General features: G+C 37.3%; 1 protein-coding gene across 4 annotated transcripts in view; it reads left to right on the top strand.

The window, feature by feature from the left end:
• The window catches only part of DCP1A (decapping mRNA 1A), a 38,805-nt gene extending 23,672 nt beyond the window's left edge, over window positions 1-15,133 (top strand). For 2 of the 4 annotated variants that reach the window (XM_061362345.1, XM_061362347.1), the window contains 5 exons: window positions 4,478-5,233; window positions 7,747-7,812; window positions 9,750-9,968; window positions 11,557-14,295; window positions 14,587-15,133. In XM_061362345.1, the coding sequence (XP_061218329.1) occupies window positions 4,478-5,233; window positions 7,747-7,812; window positions 9,750-9,968; window positions 11,557-11,637 (1,122 nt within the window). In that variant the 3' untranslated portion in view covers window positions 11,638-14,295; window positions 14,587-15,133. Of the gene's footprint in view, window positions 1-4,477; window positions 5,234-7,746; window positions 7,813-9,749; window positions 9,969-11,556; window positions 14,296-14,564 lie in introns of all 4 variants that reach the window. The other 2 variants (XM_061362348.1, XM_061362346.1) reach the window with 2 other exon arrangements.
• Window positions 15,134-16,366: the final 1,233 nt, after the last annotated feature.

Below are 16,366 nucleotides of genomic sequence, written 5' to 3'. Positions count from 1 at the left end.
AGAGCCAGGAGACAAGAAAAAGTTCTCTGCTACATTATTGAACTGAACGTGGCATCAATTGCAATCTTTTACACATGAACTTAAGCCCTGTTTTCTCACATCCGAGACATAAGGTTTGTCTCTGCTGCCTTCAAAGCTGCAGTCCTGTTAACTTAAATCAACAGTGACTTGTTAACCAAGAAATAGCTTCAGTCATGGCAGCACCAAATTCTCACTGGTGTAACTGAAAGTGTGTTTATCTGTCTTCTCCCACGCTTCTGTAGCTTGCATTGAACCTTTGCTTATATGAGTTTGGTAGTGGGATCAGTTGGCTTGGCTGATTCCTGCACACTTGGATTGTGGAGAAAGTGTGTGTTGGTTAGCTTTGGAGTTTGTTGTTTTGTTAGTGGCAGGGGAATAATGTTGTTTTGAGGGTTTTTTCCTATATTAAGAACTTTCTGACAGTATATTCCTTCCTCTGCACGAACGGAAATACTGTTAAAAAAAATAAATTAATAAAAAACCTGAGGGGTGTTGGGGAGATATGTTGCTCAAATTGTAGTAATATGATGTTGAGAATTGTTTCAGTATAAGTGCTAGAGAGAACATGTTGAATTAGCATGTATCCAAATGTCTACAAATTCTAAAGCTTGGTGTTACTACTGTAATTAAAGTGTAAACCACAGTAAAAATGCTAGTGAAAAAACCTCTGCTTCAGGTAAATGTTGTTTATCAACCATGGGAAACTTGTTTAAAAAACACTTGGTGTCATTGCTGGAGTGGCAGTGATGATTCAAGTTCAGTATCTGGCTCCATTTTCTAGGAAGCATTTCTGCACAAGGAAGCTGTAGCTTCATACACGACTTCTTAGAGATAAATGTAGGAAAAAACACCTTATGCAATAACCAAATTTTCTGCAACATGCAAGTATCTTGGCCCTGCCTACAGTGACACCCAGTGGGCACAGGTAGGTCAGTAGTGGTTCTCTGGAAATGAACTCCTCTTCAGTAAGCTGCAAGGCCTGCCATAGTTTACTGTTTCTGATGTAATAAACCCCTGTGTCTGAAAAATGCCCTATGAAAAATATGTGCAACCTCACATACAGTATTGTAAACGAAATACTTACTCTGTGGTAGTAATAGCAATCCCAGGCACAGCTACAGGCTGGGCAGACGAGATTCAGAGCAGCCCTGCGGAGAAGGACTTGGGGGTGCTGGTCGATGAGAAAATGAACGAGCCAGCTTCAGTGTGTGCTCACAGCCCAGAAAGCCAACAGTATCCTGGGCTGCATCAAAAGGAGTGTGACCAGCAGGTCGAAGGAGGTGATCCTGCCCCTTTATTCTGCTCTCGTGAGACCTCACTTGGAGTATTGTGTGCAGTTCTGGTGTCCTCAACGTAAAAAGGGCATGGAACTGTTGGAACAAGTCCAGAGGAGGGCCATGAGGATGATCAGGGGACTGGAGCACCTCCCATATGAAGATAGGCTGAGAAAGTTGGGGCTGTTCAGCCTGGAGAAGAGAAGGCTGCGTGGAGACCTCATAGCAGCCTTCCAGTATCTGAAGGGGGCATGTAGGGATGCTGGGGATGGACTCTTCATTAGGGACTGTAGTGGTAGGACAAGGGGTAATGAGTTAAAACTTAAACAGGGGAAGTTTAGATTGGATATAAGGAGGAAATTCTTTCCCGTTAGGGTGGTAAGGCACTGGAATAGGTTTCTCAGGGAGGTTGTGAATGCTCCATCCCTGGCAGTGTTCAAGGCCAGGTTGGACAAGGCCTTGGGTAATACAGTTTAGGCTGAGATGTCCCTGCCCATGACAGGGGGGTTGGAACTCGATGATCTTAAGGTCCTTTCCAACCCTAACTATTCTATGATTCTATGGTAATTTCTAGCATAGTTTATGGTGAGGGTGTGGGCAGCAGGAATCTGTTTTAGGGAATGAGGTAGTAACAGTTAATGGATTAAAATAAGGGGTGGGGAGTTTGCTGGGGGTTATTTGCTGTCACAGTCCCCTCTACCCCCTCAGCAGCACCTCTGCTCTTGGATCAGTGTGAGAGACTGAGCCCTGACAGCCAGCTCAGTTTACTGCATGCCTGCTCTGGAGACCTGCAGCAGGGTCACCTGAGTCTTTGATTTAAGATGCTTTCTTTTGGGTCACTCCATGTAGACAGAAAGCAATCAGCTGAAGTGCCCCACCTGACAGCACATGGAGTTGCAGAACAGAAATCAAATAACTAGTAAAGGAAAAACTGGAAAGAGAAATTGCTCTCAGGTAGTTAAAAGGGAAAGAGTAAATTTATAGAACACGTAAAATGGAATATTTTTAATTCTGTTGACCTAATTAAAATAATAGCTGCAGAGATATTGGTAAAATTTAATTGGTAACATAACTAATAATTTTTTTAAGCTAGTTAGCTGGGTTCAAATAAATTGCAAATGTGTTTGATCTTAGTCGTATTTTTAATAACATGAACAACTGGAGGACTACTGGAAAAACAGTAACAACTGTTACAGGACAACTGTAAAAATACGGTTTTTCATCTAATTGAAACAAGTGACCGGTGAAATTAAATAATAGCATTTGTAGATAAGTACTGCAAGATTCCCAGACTCCTGCACTCAAAGTGTCCCACTTGCATGTTGAATGACTAACTTAATCTCATGCTAAAGATATCACAGATCTGGAAATAAAAAATTAGTGTCTCTTCTGTGATAATCTCAAGTTTGTACTTGGCAGTTCAAAATGAAAACTGGTTGTATCATGAGATGGTTTTTGTGCCAGCAATCAGCAAAACTGAAACAGAACATCATGAACTGCCAGCTCTGTTACTTTGTGTTTCCATCTATCTGAAATGATTTCTGGAGAAGCCCTCTGACCAGCACTCTGCTCCTATCAAATAAACTGATTGTGTTGCCTTTTTGCAGCCATAGCTGAAAGGGTCTTCATAACACACTGACCTGATGATACACTCAAAGGACACCTCAGCTAAAGATGGGGCAGGCAAAAGAAGTATTTTATACTTCAGGCTGGAAATTAGTTTCATGTTTGAGACTGTATCCATGTAAGGGGCTAGTTTGACTTGGATCAGAGCATGGTAGACATTTCTGTTTATTACTTGATTCTTGCAATTACTGGTAATAAAGGAAAGGTAGATTTAGATTTTAGATTTTTAGAAAGATAGATTTCTCATATTGAAGTGAAAAGCTGAGTATGGAATGAGATGGAATAGTGTTGTTTTTTTTCTTTTAATGGAATCTTTACAGTTGAAGGACAGGTCTCCAGAACCGTAAGATCAGTGGAAAAAAGAGCAACATTCTGTGAAGAATCTTATCATTATCAAGGATTATAAACTACAGAATGTCTCAGCTGCAAAATGAAGTTGGCCTGACTTTAGGCTAGGTAAAAATGAGGAACAGCAATGACAGTATAGATTAGTAACCTGGGCAGAAGTCAATGTGATTTCAAGCTCAAGGGTTTTTTTGCTAAGCTACTTGCATGCAACCTGTACTGCCATACCTTTACTGCTCTGATCTAGTAAAACTAGAGCTAGCATAGCAATGTCATGGTGCAGTAGTTGTCATTGTAAAACAGCATCTTTGTTTAGACATACCATCAGAATGCCCTGGAATTGTGCTGCAGGCCATTCCATCTTCTGAACAGAATGTTGTATTTTAGTCCAGCTGTTTTACATAACTTCTGTTCCTGTGCAACCTTTTAAAAGAAGAAAAGGGAAAATTAAAGGGAAATTTTGAGATGAAGGGTGTTAATAGTTTTTTTTTTCTAGTGAAACACATTTTAAAATATTCTCAGCGAAGTATTAAGATTATATCCTTAAAATTAGATTTTTTTTTTAACTGTGTCAGTATAGGCTAGATGTATATTTTGGGGAGATACTAAAGGGCTGTTAGATGTAACACTGTGTATATATAAACACTTTTCAAGGAGATACATATACATGTGTTCAGGTTAATACACATTCTTTTACCTAGTGCAACATCTGTTGCCATGTTAATGAAAATGGTGAGAACTGTCTAGGCATGTGTTGCTAGATGAGCTGTGTGCTTTCAGGTTTCTCTGTTCCTTTGCCATCTTTTAGGCCATTTAGTTATTTCCAGCTCTATAAATTTCATGTGGATTTTGTTCAACACGTATGTTCTTCTTCCCCACTGCCCCCAAGGGCCTGTGTAGTTAGGGCTGATAGATGATGGTGGGTGCCATCTTAATGACAGAATCTGTGGCCTTTCCCCTTCTTTACTTCTCGTGCACAGTGAATCCATAGAGGGCTGTAAGAGAAAAACCTTACATAGACAGGATGTTCCTTGTAAATGAAATGGATTTCAGAATCCATGTAAATAGAGCACACTTGATATCCAAACTGTATTTTAAATGCATTTGACCTAGTTGTCTTTCATAGTTCTATTGAAATTGTAACAGACAGTGTGAGATGCACAGTGTTATGTATGTTCCTAAACTGAAAACTTCTTTTTTTCTCTTTCTAGCCAAGACAAAAGCATCTGACTTTGGAGGAACTGTTTGGAACCTCTGTATCAAAGGAACAGCCTGTAGCTCTGTATCCCAATCCAGAGAGAATGGAGAAGTTGCAGACTGATGCCTCTGCCAGAGAGCAGCACAATATGTTCTTGCCTTTTTCTTTTGACCAGTCGACAGCAATACAGCAATCATTAGGGAAATCTGAAAGTCCAAGCGTTAAAACCAGTGCCAATCCCTTGAATCAGCAAGAATGTTTAACACCTATGCGAATACCTCCAGCTTCAGGTCCCCAGCCTGATATAAAAAATGTTTCAAGCTATTCAGTTCGTTTAAGCCCTATTCTTAATTCAGCCTCAACAGTGGAAGCTGCTCCTGCTCAGATACTTCCTGGCCTCAAACAAAACAACAATATAATTCAAGTTATGCAGCAAGCTGCCAAGCAGATATCTCCACTAGTGAATCAGCTGCCATCTGAAGTGAACCATGGTCCACAAAATCTAATGGCTGGCCAAAGTCAGCTTACAGCACCCTTGCCGTCAGCGAATACAGGAACTGCCTCAAATACATCCCATACAAGTGTTGATCTTCTCCAGAAACTCAGGTTGACACCACAGCACGACCAAATGCAGCAGCAGTCTCTCACTAAGACTTCCGTAACGCCAAACATCTCTGCCTCAGTTAGCCAGCTTGCAACACCAGAAAGCTTCAAAGAATCTCACAGTAAGCCATCAACCTTGAACAGCAAGATAACCTCTCCCCTTCAGGTATTCTGTGGGCTTTTGTATCCATAAAGTTTTAGACTGTTCTTAGGCTATGTGGTTGGTTTTTTTCCCTGGAAAATGTGCTGTTATATATTAACCTTTTAAAAATTATTAAGGACTTCCATTGTGGGATATTGATTGAATTGCTAACTTGGAAATCCAGTTCCATTAGGTTTTAGATCACAAGCATCTGCTATCAGTGACAGACCTGCCCATAGAGAAGGAAGCTTTTCAAGCTGGTGCTATTAGGGGATGAATAAGTCCTAAAGAATTCGTCTGTACTTGTGCCAGAAAAATACTGTTAAAAACTGATAATCAGAGAAGGGACAGAAATTTTCAGACTGATAAGTGTTAGGAGAGTTGATGCTGTGGATGTCTGGCCTGTATCTTTTTTGAAGGTACAAATGAACAATTTCCTGTTTCTGGTTATTTTGATTTGGGTGTTTAGTACTCCTTCAGTTTTTACCCCCTTCTGCTAGGGCACTTGTGGGCTGCTTTTAAATACTGTTGGTTATTTAGTAAAATAGATCATAAACTGATTTATTTTGTCTTAATTGATAACCCTGGTTTACTTTATACTAGTATCACTTACAAAAGACCTCTTAAACTTTATTTCTTGGAGGAGAATCTGTTGTCTTTGCCTTAATATCAGCCAAAGCAGTACATTTGTTTTGAGAGACTAAGTGAAAACATCACTGCTAGTCTGTGGCTTTGCTTTATAAATTATTTCCTATAACTTAGTGTTGCTGTCTTGTATGATTGGCTACCTCAGTAGTAAGGACATTAATGACTTTGGGTTATTGGATTTATTTATTTTTTTTCCCAAATGAAGTAACTTTCTGTAATGCTTTGTTGCATTATTGTTTTATTTTATAGATGTTCATAGAGTCTAAGCCAGTGTTTGATCATGTCTTCTTGCATCTTGGGTACAGTGATAATGCAAGAATAAAATACATCAAACAAAACTACTTACAGCTATATCTGCATAAATTTCCTTGGGTTTATCATTATCCAGTTTTGCTTTGGTTTTAACAAGATCTTTGGTAGCCATGTCTGGGTCAGCTGCTGCTGTTTGCCATTAATATGGTGATGACTTCCTCATAACAGAAAGCCAATTAAAAGCTCAGTTCTTCAAGCTGTAACTTGTCCCAAGCATTATTTTAGAATAGCCTGTATTTAAAATGGTTGATTTTTCTGCTCTCAGAAAACGGGGAGTTATCATTGTCCTAATGTATAAGAAATGTGTGTGTGTTTCTTGTGCTTTCTAATTACCTTATTTCTAATCTACTGCTGTTCCTGACATTTTTCAAGATGGCTGTTACTGGTGGGTGCCAGGACTGTTTTACTAGAGATCACCTTTTTGAGATGTCTGAACTGATTGATTTTGTGGAGGGAATACAAATTGCAGAAGTACAAACTGAGCAGCTCTCTTGATCTAGTATTGAAGAACTGTATGTTCTGAGCAGTATTTTTCTTTAGTGTAGTACTAAACCTCGGTACAGATTTGGTGGAAGGTTGTAACATCTTTGAGCATTTAGAAGAACTGGCTGCTTTTATCTATAACTGCCCTTGACTGTGATTTATTCAACATCTTGCTGGATAGCCTTGAAGTTAGTGCTTCGTATAATAACCCTTGTTTTCTTCCACCATGTCCACTGTGTGCACATATTTTCATCAGACAAAATTCTCCATAGTCCAAATATCCTCTCAAACTAGCAAGACTTCTTAACTTTTAACTCTTCAGGTTTAAGAAATTGATCTTGTGCTTGTTAACAGTTCAAGAAGCTAATTTTATTTTTGTCATTAAGGCCTATCAGTTTCCTGAGTGTTTTTCATTGTAGTTAAGTAAGCTAAGAACTCTGTTGCAAAGGGTTTTTTCCAGTTCTGTGTTGCCAAGAGGTATTCCATATGGCTATAATGAGTCCTTTGAAGAATGCCATAGAAATTAAAAGTATCTGATCTATATGACTTGTGTTGTTTTCTGATATTCTGTAATATTTGAATTTTGTTATATTATAGTCTTGAAATCTGACTAACAAAATACCTGAATGCTGTCTGCAAAACTATGCATACTTTTAGCAAAAATCTAGCAGAAAGCAGAATCTAATTTCTTGTAGAGGTGATTAAACTCATAGAAAAACTACACTGAACTTCACTTTCCTGGCAATTTACCAAACTGGTTACAGGGTACTCAACTCTTCACTTTTTTAGGATCTATTTTGTTCCCAGTTTGTGTTTTAATGCTTAGATTACTTTTTTAACTGTGGTGGTGTTTCTTCAGAAGCATTTTGTTATGGCTTTACAGGTTTGCAGTAATACTGAAAGTATAAAATGTAAATTCAAATATTTTCATATTTTGGCCAACTTCTCATTAATTATATCAGTTCTACAAAATGGAACGGATTACATCTAGTGTCTGAAATATGCATTTTTATGCTTTCATAAAAGTAGAGAACTATCCCTGGAAACTGAGCTGTGGTTGTTAACCTGTCGATTATGCTTTCTTTTCATCTTAGCCTGTACAACAAAGCAAGGAATCAGAAATATTTCCACAGCCTAAGACTTTGTCTAAAGCAAGTCAAGTAAGTGAATAAATACTTCTGCTAATTGTTTGTTGGTTTTCTTAAATAAAAACGGGGGGGGGGGTGTGAAACTGTGGTAAGCAGTTGGTATCTTAAGTAGTCATTAGCCTCTGATCATTCTTGAAGTGCTGTTATGAAGCATCAAGCTGCCTTCCTGAAGCAGGTGGGAGTTTCTGTAGCCTTCTGTGAACGAGTACACTTTTTATTGTACAAAAGCCTCTTATTGTTGGTGTAGAAATTGCAATTGTAATGTAGAAATTGCAATACATTTTCGATCTGAGTCTTGCATTGAGTTTGCAAGGCTCGGGTAAGGTTAGCTTGCTCCATCTGAACTGGTTTTATTATCTTATAAGCTGGCAGTACTAATGCAATAGGATTTATTAACCTTAGCCCAATCTTCAGCAGCCTAGAGGCAAAACATGCAATCCCTGCCTTGCTGTGTGTTTCAATTTTCCTGAGAAACCTTGTATTTAATGGAGAAGATACAAAGGGGGGGGGGGAAGAAAAAAAGAAAACAAAACCCACCAATTTCTAAGTGCAAAATTTTCTGGTTTTAGTGATCCAAATACAGATGTAGCATTATTAGAACTGCCTTTGAATAACAGTTCAAAAATAACTGGTAATAGTCAAGTCTTCAAAAATTGGTTTTAATCACCTTTTAGTTATGTATTCTTTTCAGTATACCATCTGTAACTTAATTCTGCTTTGTCTTTATCCATCCCCTCCTTTTTCAAATCTGTTAAATTGCTTCATTCTTGTCCAACTTGCACTACATAAAACCAGTTCTAGTGGCATGCCCAGATCTGATTCTGAAGGTAGTAAAAATAGTCCTGCTTAAAGTAAAATGCTGTTGTAGCTACTGGCCTGCTCTAAGACAAGCTATACAATCTGTTTGTGACACAGTAAATAATTACCTAAATAAAAGCATTTTATGTGAATTTTGGAATTTCAAGAAATGTGTATATTCTATGGTAAACTGCATTTGTGGGTATAAACACGTTGTCTTCAGCTGAAATCCCATGCTATAAGTCTTCACAGTTTTGACTATAACAAAATCAATTTGGTAGTTCTGCTGTTGTTGCCGTTATATACACATTAACTTTAGATGGCTTTGCACTTTTTAATTCAGAAGCTTTTTGATTATGCAAGGGAAGCTCTTTTCTGTATTAAATATCTATGTATCACATTCAGTCTTTATTTCTTTTGAATGAATAATAATTGCAGTTATTAGGAAATGTCAGAGTTGCCCAAAGATACTGTTTATTCATGTCCACTTCATGCAAATGTAGTATTTCTCATACATTTGCAATTTATGCTTAAAAGGAGATGTGGTAAGGGCATTGTGTGGCTATCTGTAATGAAATGCACACAAAAACCTGTGGAAGAATGAGGAAGGAAGATGGTCCTCAGAATATTCGTGTTCCCCCTCCCCACATGGGAAAATGCACTTAGAATGAGAAGGTTTTGGTGTACTCCAAATGACTTCATCAGTCATTTTAAGTATCTTTGAGATACTTTACTTCCATTTGTAAGTTTATGGACGTATGGGAAGTGGGACTGGACTTTCTATAAACTCCTAAGGAAGTAATAACCTGCAAAACAACCACAGGCTCCTTTTATTACCAAGGTGAAAAGCTCATCTTTTATTCAGTGTGTTCATGTTTCAAAATTCCTGGGAAATAGTAACCACATGAGGAGGAAGGAGTCTGTAGACAAGAATATTAAAGACTTGTTACCTCCTTCAGCTTTTAAAATAAGAATTACTAGTGATAGTGATCTTCATAGGTAGCTATTTCTTCATGAAAAGCAGCTATTCAGTAGTATCTGACTAAAAAATAGTGGCTACAATTTGTTACTGTATGCTTGTTTCTCTGCCCTTTATAACTGCATTCATTCATACTGGACACAGTGCTTATTAATTTTCTGTTCTTTTACAGGTTCCACCTCCACAGTTTGTTACAGCCACAACTACAGTAACGCCTTCAATCCTCTTGTCTCCTAGTGTTTTTCAGCAATCGGCTACAAAACCTACTGAAGTGGAGAATAAAGCCAGTTCTTCTTCGCCTTTAACACTTGGAACAACAGACATTCAGGCTATACCTCCTACTGTTCTCAGTAGGTCTCAGCTTCAAGAAGCACTGATACATCTAATAAAGGTCCTGTCTTTATAGAGCTCATTTTCTGAGGGACGGGGTTCTGAGTGCAGTAGCCAGTCCTGAGAAATTCTGTACCCCAAATAACTCATTTTGCCCTGAAACATCACAGTTCTTCCTTACTGTTGAAAGGAGTATATTACTTCACACTGTACACATAGTATAGCACAGCTTGCTTGTTTTGGTGGTAAGATGGAAGACTTAATAGGAAAGGGCTGCACAGGTGAGGAAAAAGTTGCTCTGGCAGAAGCCCTAGTACGGAGTTGGGTTGGTGTTGTTGTCTTTATAAGTGTTCCTTGCTTTCCCAAGGAAGGCTTTCCTGCTTGCAGTTCCCTAGATCTGTTCCTTATCTTTATCTGAAGTACGTGTCCTTGAAATAGGAATTGCAGAGGTCTAGTTCTGTTTCTAGGGATTCAGAAGTCCAGCTGAATTAGATCTGTAATGTGAGTAGCCATGTATTGAGATCATTCTGACCTGTGATGTCATGGTGAAGTTTCCATGAATGATAAACTTTAACTCGGGATTTAACTTTTAACTTTGTTAACTGGGGATTCTCTTGCCCCCTCCACACTGATGTTAGAGCTTACACCCAAAACCCAAGTCTAAAAATAACAAACAGTATCTTTGCAGTCATTAAGTTAAGGACCAAAAAGGGCCACTACCAGATCCCATCGTTAGCTGGGCTGCCTGCTTTACCCGTGTTGTTCCTTTCTCATAATCTTTTTGTATATTGGTGTGTATGGCTGTTTGGTTGTTTTTTAACTCTTTAAAGACTTCAGCTAGCTTCCTTCTAAGTCTTGAAGCTGAGCTCAGCTGCTGGAAATCTTATTCTCATTAGAGACGTAGCACACTGATTCTCACCCAGTAGTCTGAAGAACTTCACTAGCAACTTTAGAGAGATAATTGGAATATATGTCTTCAGTCTTCTCTCTATATAGAAATAGCTGAATGAAGACCACAATACATGTACCCTGCAGTATGGGAGTGCTTGCACAGTACTCCAAGCAGGATACGAGTTTTGCTGTGCAGATCTTCTGAAAAGAGTATTGAATCTTCAAGCTAGCTGCTTAGATACTGGTTTTGTAAATTTGTTATTTGACATATTGTTACATATTGTCTATAGCTTAATCTAATTCACTTCCCAGTCATGCTCTAACATGAGAATTCTTGTATAACACACTGTAATCTCTTTCAGGCTGGTCTGATGACAGAAATAACATTACTTCTGACACTCAGGCAGACTTTATTTGGGAGCCTGTACACAGGATGGAATTCCCTGTGTCTAAGACGAAGTCTTGGACTCAGGAGGGAGGTGAAATTACATGGCCAAGGCTTGACCTAGTGACCCCTGGTTTGCTTGAGTGAGCATCCAGTGTGCTTGGTGATCTCTAGCTGTCTTACCACCTTCATGGTTCAAAGTCTTTGTGTTGTCAAAAGAGCACTGCCCTTTGTACAAGTATGCAGCTAGTTCCCTTATCTCTCAGCACTATGAAGAATCCTAATGCACTACTTAAATGGCATTAATTTAAACTTTCTTTTCACCTTTTAACTAATGTTTCTAATATTTGGGTTTTTTTTTTTTCTCCTGCAGAATGATTCCCGTTTTCTGAGCACTATACATGAAGTCTACTTGCAAGTCCTAACCAAGAATACGGACAACATTAAGCTATAATTGACGCTAAATCTACTTAAAATATATCACTTTTAGAAACTATTATGCCTCGAGTATAAAACTAATATTTTTGTAAAAGAATATTTACTTTTCAATGTATTGAATTTGAACCTCTTAGGAAAGACTATTCCTTAAATACTTATGAAAATAATGTTCTCAGAAGTGATGGAGGTTTCACTGTGATCGTCACCAGCAAACCTTTTCTTTTTTCTTTTTTTTTTTTTTTAACTTTATTTTATGTTTTCTTAACTGGGGAGGGGACTTAAGTTGCATTTGAGCTCTCATTAGCATTAAGTGAATGTGCAAATGTTTGCTCTGGCTTTCACTCCTAGCTGTACTCACTGTCCAAGGATTACAGACTCAGTGCTATTTAAACCAGCAAATAGTACAGTACACTGCACAACACTGGAACAAAATTCAGTTATGGGAACTTAGTTGCAGTTTGAAAGGCTGAGGAAAAACAGAGCAAAATGCCTTGTGATGAAGTTGGCAGGTATGGGGAAGGAATGGATATGGAAGGCAGGCCTTTGGAGCTAAATCTTTAATTAAAAGTTTAAAAATCTGATTTGCTCAATACATTGACAGTCTCTACCTAATGCACATAAATCTATCTTTTAAATATTCCATTAATCTTATTTGCTTCTGCATTGCTGACGTTAAACAGACATCCAACTGAATTAGGCCACTTTCTTTTAAAAGGAAAAATTTGAAATATGCAAAATCCTCAGTGATTGTATCATTATTTTATTATTTTATTTTTTTTTAAGCAACGGAGCAGTTCTGTTGAGTGAAGTTCTCTTGTTTCGCATTTGTAGTTAGGAGAGAACCACTGGAAAACCCTCTTCCCCTTTAGCAGTGTTTGATACAGTTGAAATACTTTGTTTCCCTTTTAGCTTAAGGATGGACCATGTCATAGCTGGCTTTCATTCCTTAGTTGTGTTGGAACTGCAGTATTGAAACTGCAGATGGGGAACAAATGCAGGCTTTTCTTCTGTTGCCTTCTCCCCAGATTGTTAGTGTACACTTCATAGTCTGATGTTTCTCTAATTAAAATGTTACTCCTTCAGGTATGTGATCTAGTAACTCCCTATTCACTAACGTACAAACTTAACTGGGTACTTTCCCACTTGAAGTCAGAACATTTCTGATAGTTTCTTTTGCTGCTCTGGTGGTTTACTCATGGCCTCTATTTATTTCTTGAAGGCATGCAAAGGTAATTAATAGGACTTCAGCAACAGTAGTTTTAAAGAATGCTTTTTCCAGTAGAAAAGTTTTGGTTTATTGAGTAAAAAGATAATCTCTAGTGAGTTATAATGCACTGCTTCTTTCTTCTCCCTCAAGCACTATTGAAATACCAAGAAAAAGATTGTTTGGCTCCTTACAACATGTATGTGTGTATATATCCCATGGATGAGTTAATGTTGACATAGTCAAGGTGCATGCTCATTTCATTGGAAGCTTGTAATTGAGCTTTAATTGTGACTTGTTCACATACCTGTATGCTTTAGATTCAACAAATATATTACAATTTTATGTCTTTGATCTATTTTAGGTTTTTTTCATAGCTTTTTAGTGGAAAATATATTTTGTTTAGCAATACCTGCCTTCTGAAAAGCTATTCTCAGCCTCTGAGTTCAGCGTTTCCAGTTAAAATATGTAATATTTTTTAAGAAAATGTGCAAGATTCAGGGAAATATGCTAATGTCATGCACATTCATCAAGAATTATATTGGCTTTAATGGTAGCATTTCAATTCAGCAATATAAACTCTGCCTTGGTAAGGAAGATAGGAGCTTCCTGCATAAATTGTAGAGGTATAATACTGTGTATGCACGTAAACAGGGAGACTCGAATGAGACCTAAATTAATTTGTTTTGTTGGGCTTTTTAGGAAAAATTTTGCTAAAAGGGACACACCAATGAGCAGTTCCTCTAAACGAAAATGGATAGCCTAAACCAAATAAAGAGTTGCTTTTTCTCTGGGTTTAGGCAAAGGTGAAGTCCATAACTCTCACTTCTTATGGACAGCTTCCAGTTTCTTCAGAAGATTTGATAAAAGCTTGTAAGAATAGACATACTGGAAGCTGATGGTGCATATTTGTACTGTTTGCTAAATGCAGTCGTATCCAAAGATACATAGAGATGATAGGAAGGAGTTGTATTTTGAGTTCTTCAGTCAAGTACAGTTGACAGAAGTAATACTGTGTGGAGTAGCAGTGCTGTTACAGAAATTTGACTCTACTTCGAATATCCTTAATTTGTTTCCAGCTGTCCAGCAACCCCCACAAGCAGTTGGCAGATCCTCACTTTACTTTGTAGTCTACTGTTAGCAATACGTTATTGGTTTTCCCTTCAGTTTTCAAAATGAATTAGAAGAGAAACAGTTGAAATTGAAATCATGGTCTCTAAGCATTTTTATAACAAGCAAACCTGTTTGTCTCAAACACCTGCACACATTTGTTCTGACTTCTCATTGTGTAGCCAACAGGCACCATAACCAACCAAGGTGCCATCCAGTACACTGCAGAGATTGATGGCAAGTGCCAGGGCTAACAGATAAACCTCTTTAAAAGTTGCATTGTAAAACAGAAGCTCAGCTACCCTGTAAAATTTGAATGTATTTTTTTAAATGTGGACTGTTATTTAACTTTTTTCCCCAGTTATTTTAACTTTTTTCCCCAGTTATTTTAACTTTTTTCCCCAGTTATTTTAACTTTTTTCCCCAGTTATTTTAACTTTTTTTCCCCAGTTATTTTAACTTTTTTTCCCCAGTTATTTTAACTTTTTTCCCCAGTTATTTTAACTTTTTTTCCCCAGTTATTTTAACTTTTTTTCCCCAGTTATTTTAACTTTTTTCCCCAGTTATTTTAACTTTTTTCCCCAGTTATTTTAACTTTTTTCCCCAGTTATTTTAACTTTTTTCCCCAGTTATTTTAACTTTTTTCCCCAGTTATTTTAACTTTTTGCATAAATCTAAAATTGCAGCTTGTTGAAAGTGCTTGATTCATGTTATCCTCACATCGGGGTAATAGTGTGTAGCAAGTTGTTGCCATGGGCCATCACAGGAAATAACTGTGACCATTTTCAAGTTGGTTTTTTGGGGTGTGTATTTTTGTTTGGGTTGGGTGAAACTGCTGTCTTAATGGGATTTTTACCTATTAGTTCTGAGAATGAAAATATTATTAGCTTAGACTATACTCCCTAAAGTCATTGCATTACCTAAGCTTGTGTTTTGTCTCTAGCATTGTTACTAGGAAACAAAAATTTAAAAAGGCTCAAACCTAATAAAAGACAAGTTTCTAAAACCTACAGCTGCTGAATTGTTCAGGAAAAATCAGACTTCTCAGTTTTGTAGTTAGACTTTATCTGCTGTTGTTTAATAATGCAAAGTTTGTATGAAAGGTGCCTAATAGCCATTACTTTAGAAGCAGTTTGTCTTTCCAGATTAAACAGGATTTGCAGAATGTTTGAATAGAGAAAAATATTTAAGTGATTCATCTTGACTTCATATAAAATGTTTACTTCTGTGTATAAATACTCAATACTTAAACACTGCTGGATATATCTTTTTTTTGCTTGCATTTCTAATTGCTTCCTTTGGTATGTTTTTGAAACCTATTATGTTGTGTAATCATTGATAAAATTTCTGAAATGTTGTTAAAAACAAACTTAATTTGGGACTTGGTTTGTTTTGTTGGTTTGTGTTGGTTTTTTTTTTACATCTGTTCTAAACAAATCAGCCACCTTTCTGGCAGGTATTTGGGTTGCTTTGTAAAATGTATCTTAACAGGAGGAATGTGTGCAATATGTATCACCTCACTTTTGTCTGGCAACCTTGCAAAAATGTTAAGATGCAGTATCTTCAAGTTGGAAAAATTGCAGTATTTCTGATTTGGTGGCGTATTTAATCTATTCAGTGTATGGGCATATGGTTAGTTGTGGGATTTATGTACATTATATTCTTTTAGTATAAAACTGAGTTTTATCACTTTTTGTGGACGCACCAGTTGTACCCATTTGCATGTTGCTTCAATCTGAAGATCATGGGGAAGGGGGGACTTCAGGAAAGATTTCTCAAAACTAGAACGACTTTAAATGTGGGTACTGCATCATTAACATTTTTGGTATGGATTTTAAAGCACCTATGTATGTTTGCAGCCATTAAGTTATTGCATAAATGTTTAAGAACGAGCATTTTTTCATCCAAAATTTTGTATGTTTGCAAATATATTTTTGTAATAAAACTTCAAAACAAATGTTTCAGCACCTCCTAAAATCTTCCAATGCTGTCTTTTATTTCTAGACCTCTAGTAGCCTGCTAGAAGGGTAAGTTGTTATTTAGTATTAATATTTTCCAAAGAAACTCGAACTCCTTACTTCATACTGGGTACAGAATGAAATTTCATTCATTCTCTAAAGAAAATGTAGCATGCCTGCTTGAAGGGCAGTTGAGAAATAGTCATTTGTAACAGCTTCTGACCATCCACTGTATTGCTGTAAGTAGGCTTGCATTTTAAATTTGATAAACAGGCCAATTTCCTTTATGTTCAGTAAGATAGCTGCAAGCTCACTGTTGTAAGTAGAGCTGCAGCTGGCTTTAGTGCCTTTCGTTGGCACCTCGATTTTATTATTTTTTTTAATGAAATTCTCCTTTTTACCCATCTAGATGTGGTATATGATACTCAATGAATGTTGGCCTTTGATCATAAATTTGTTAATTGTAGTTGTCC

Source organism: Neopsephotus bourkii, unplaced genomic scaffold (assembly GCF_033783945.1).
Source record: "Neopsephotus bourkii isolate Nb327-2 ecotype Australia unplaced genomic scaffold, CSIRO-AGI_Nbou_v1 NB_1120, whole genome shotgun sequence".
NCBI lineage: Eukaryota > Metazoa > Chordata > Aves > Psittaciformes > Psittacidae > Neopsephotus > Neopsephotus bourkii.
This window is presented reverse-complemented; position numbering and strand designations above follow the sequence as displayed.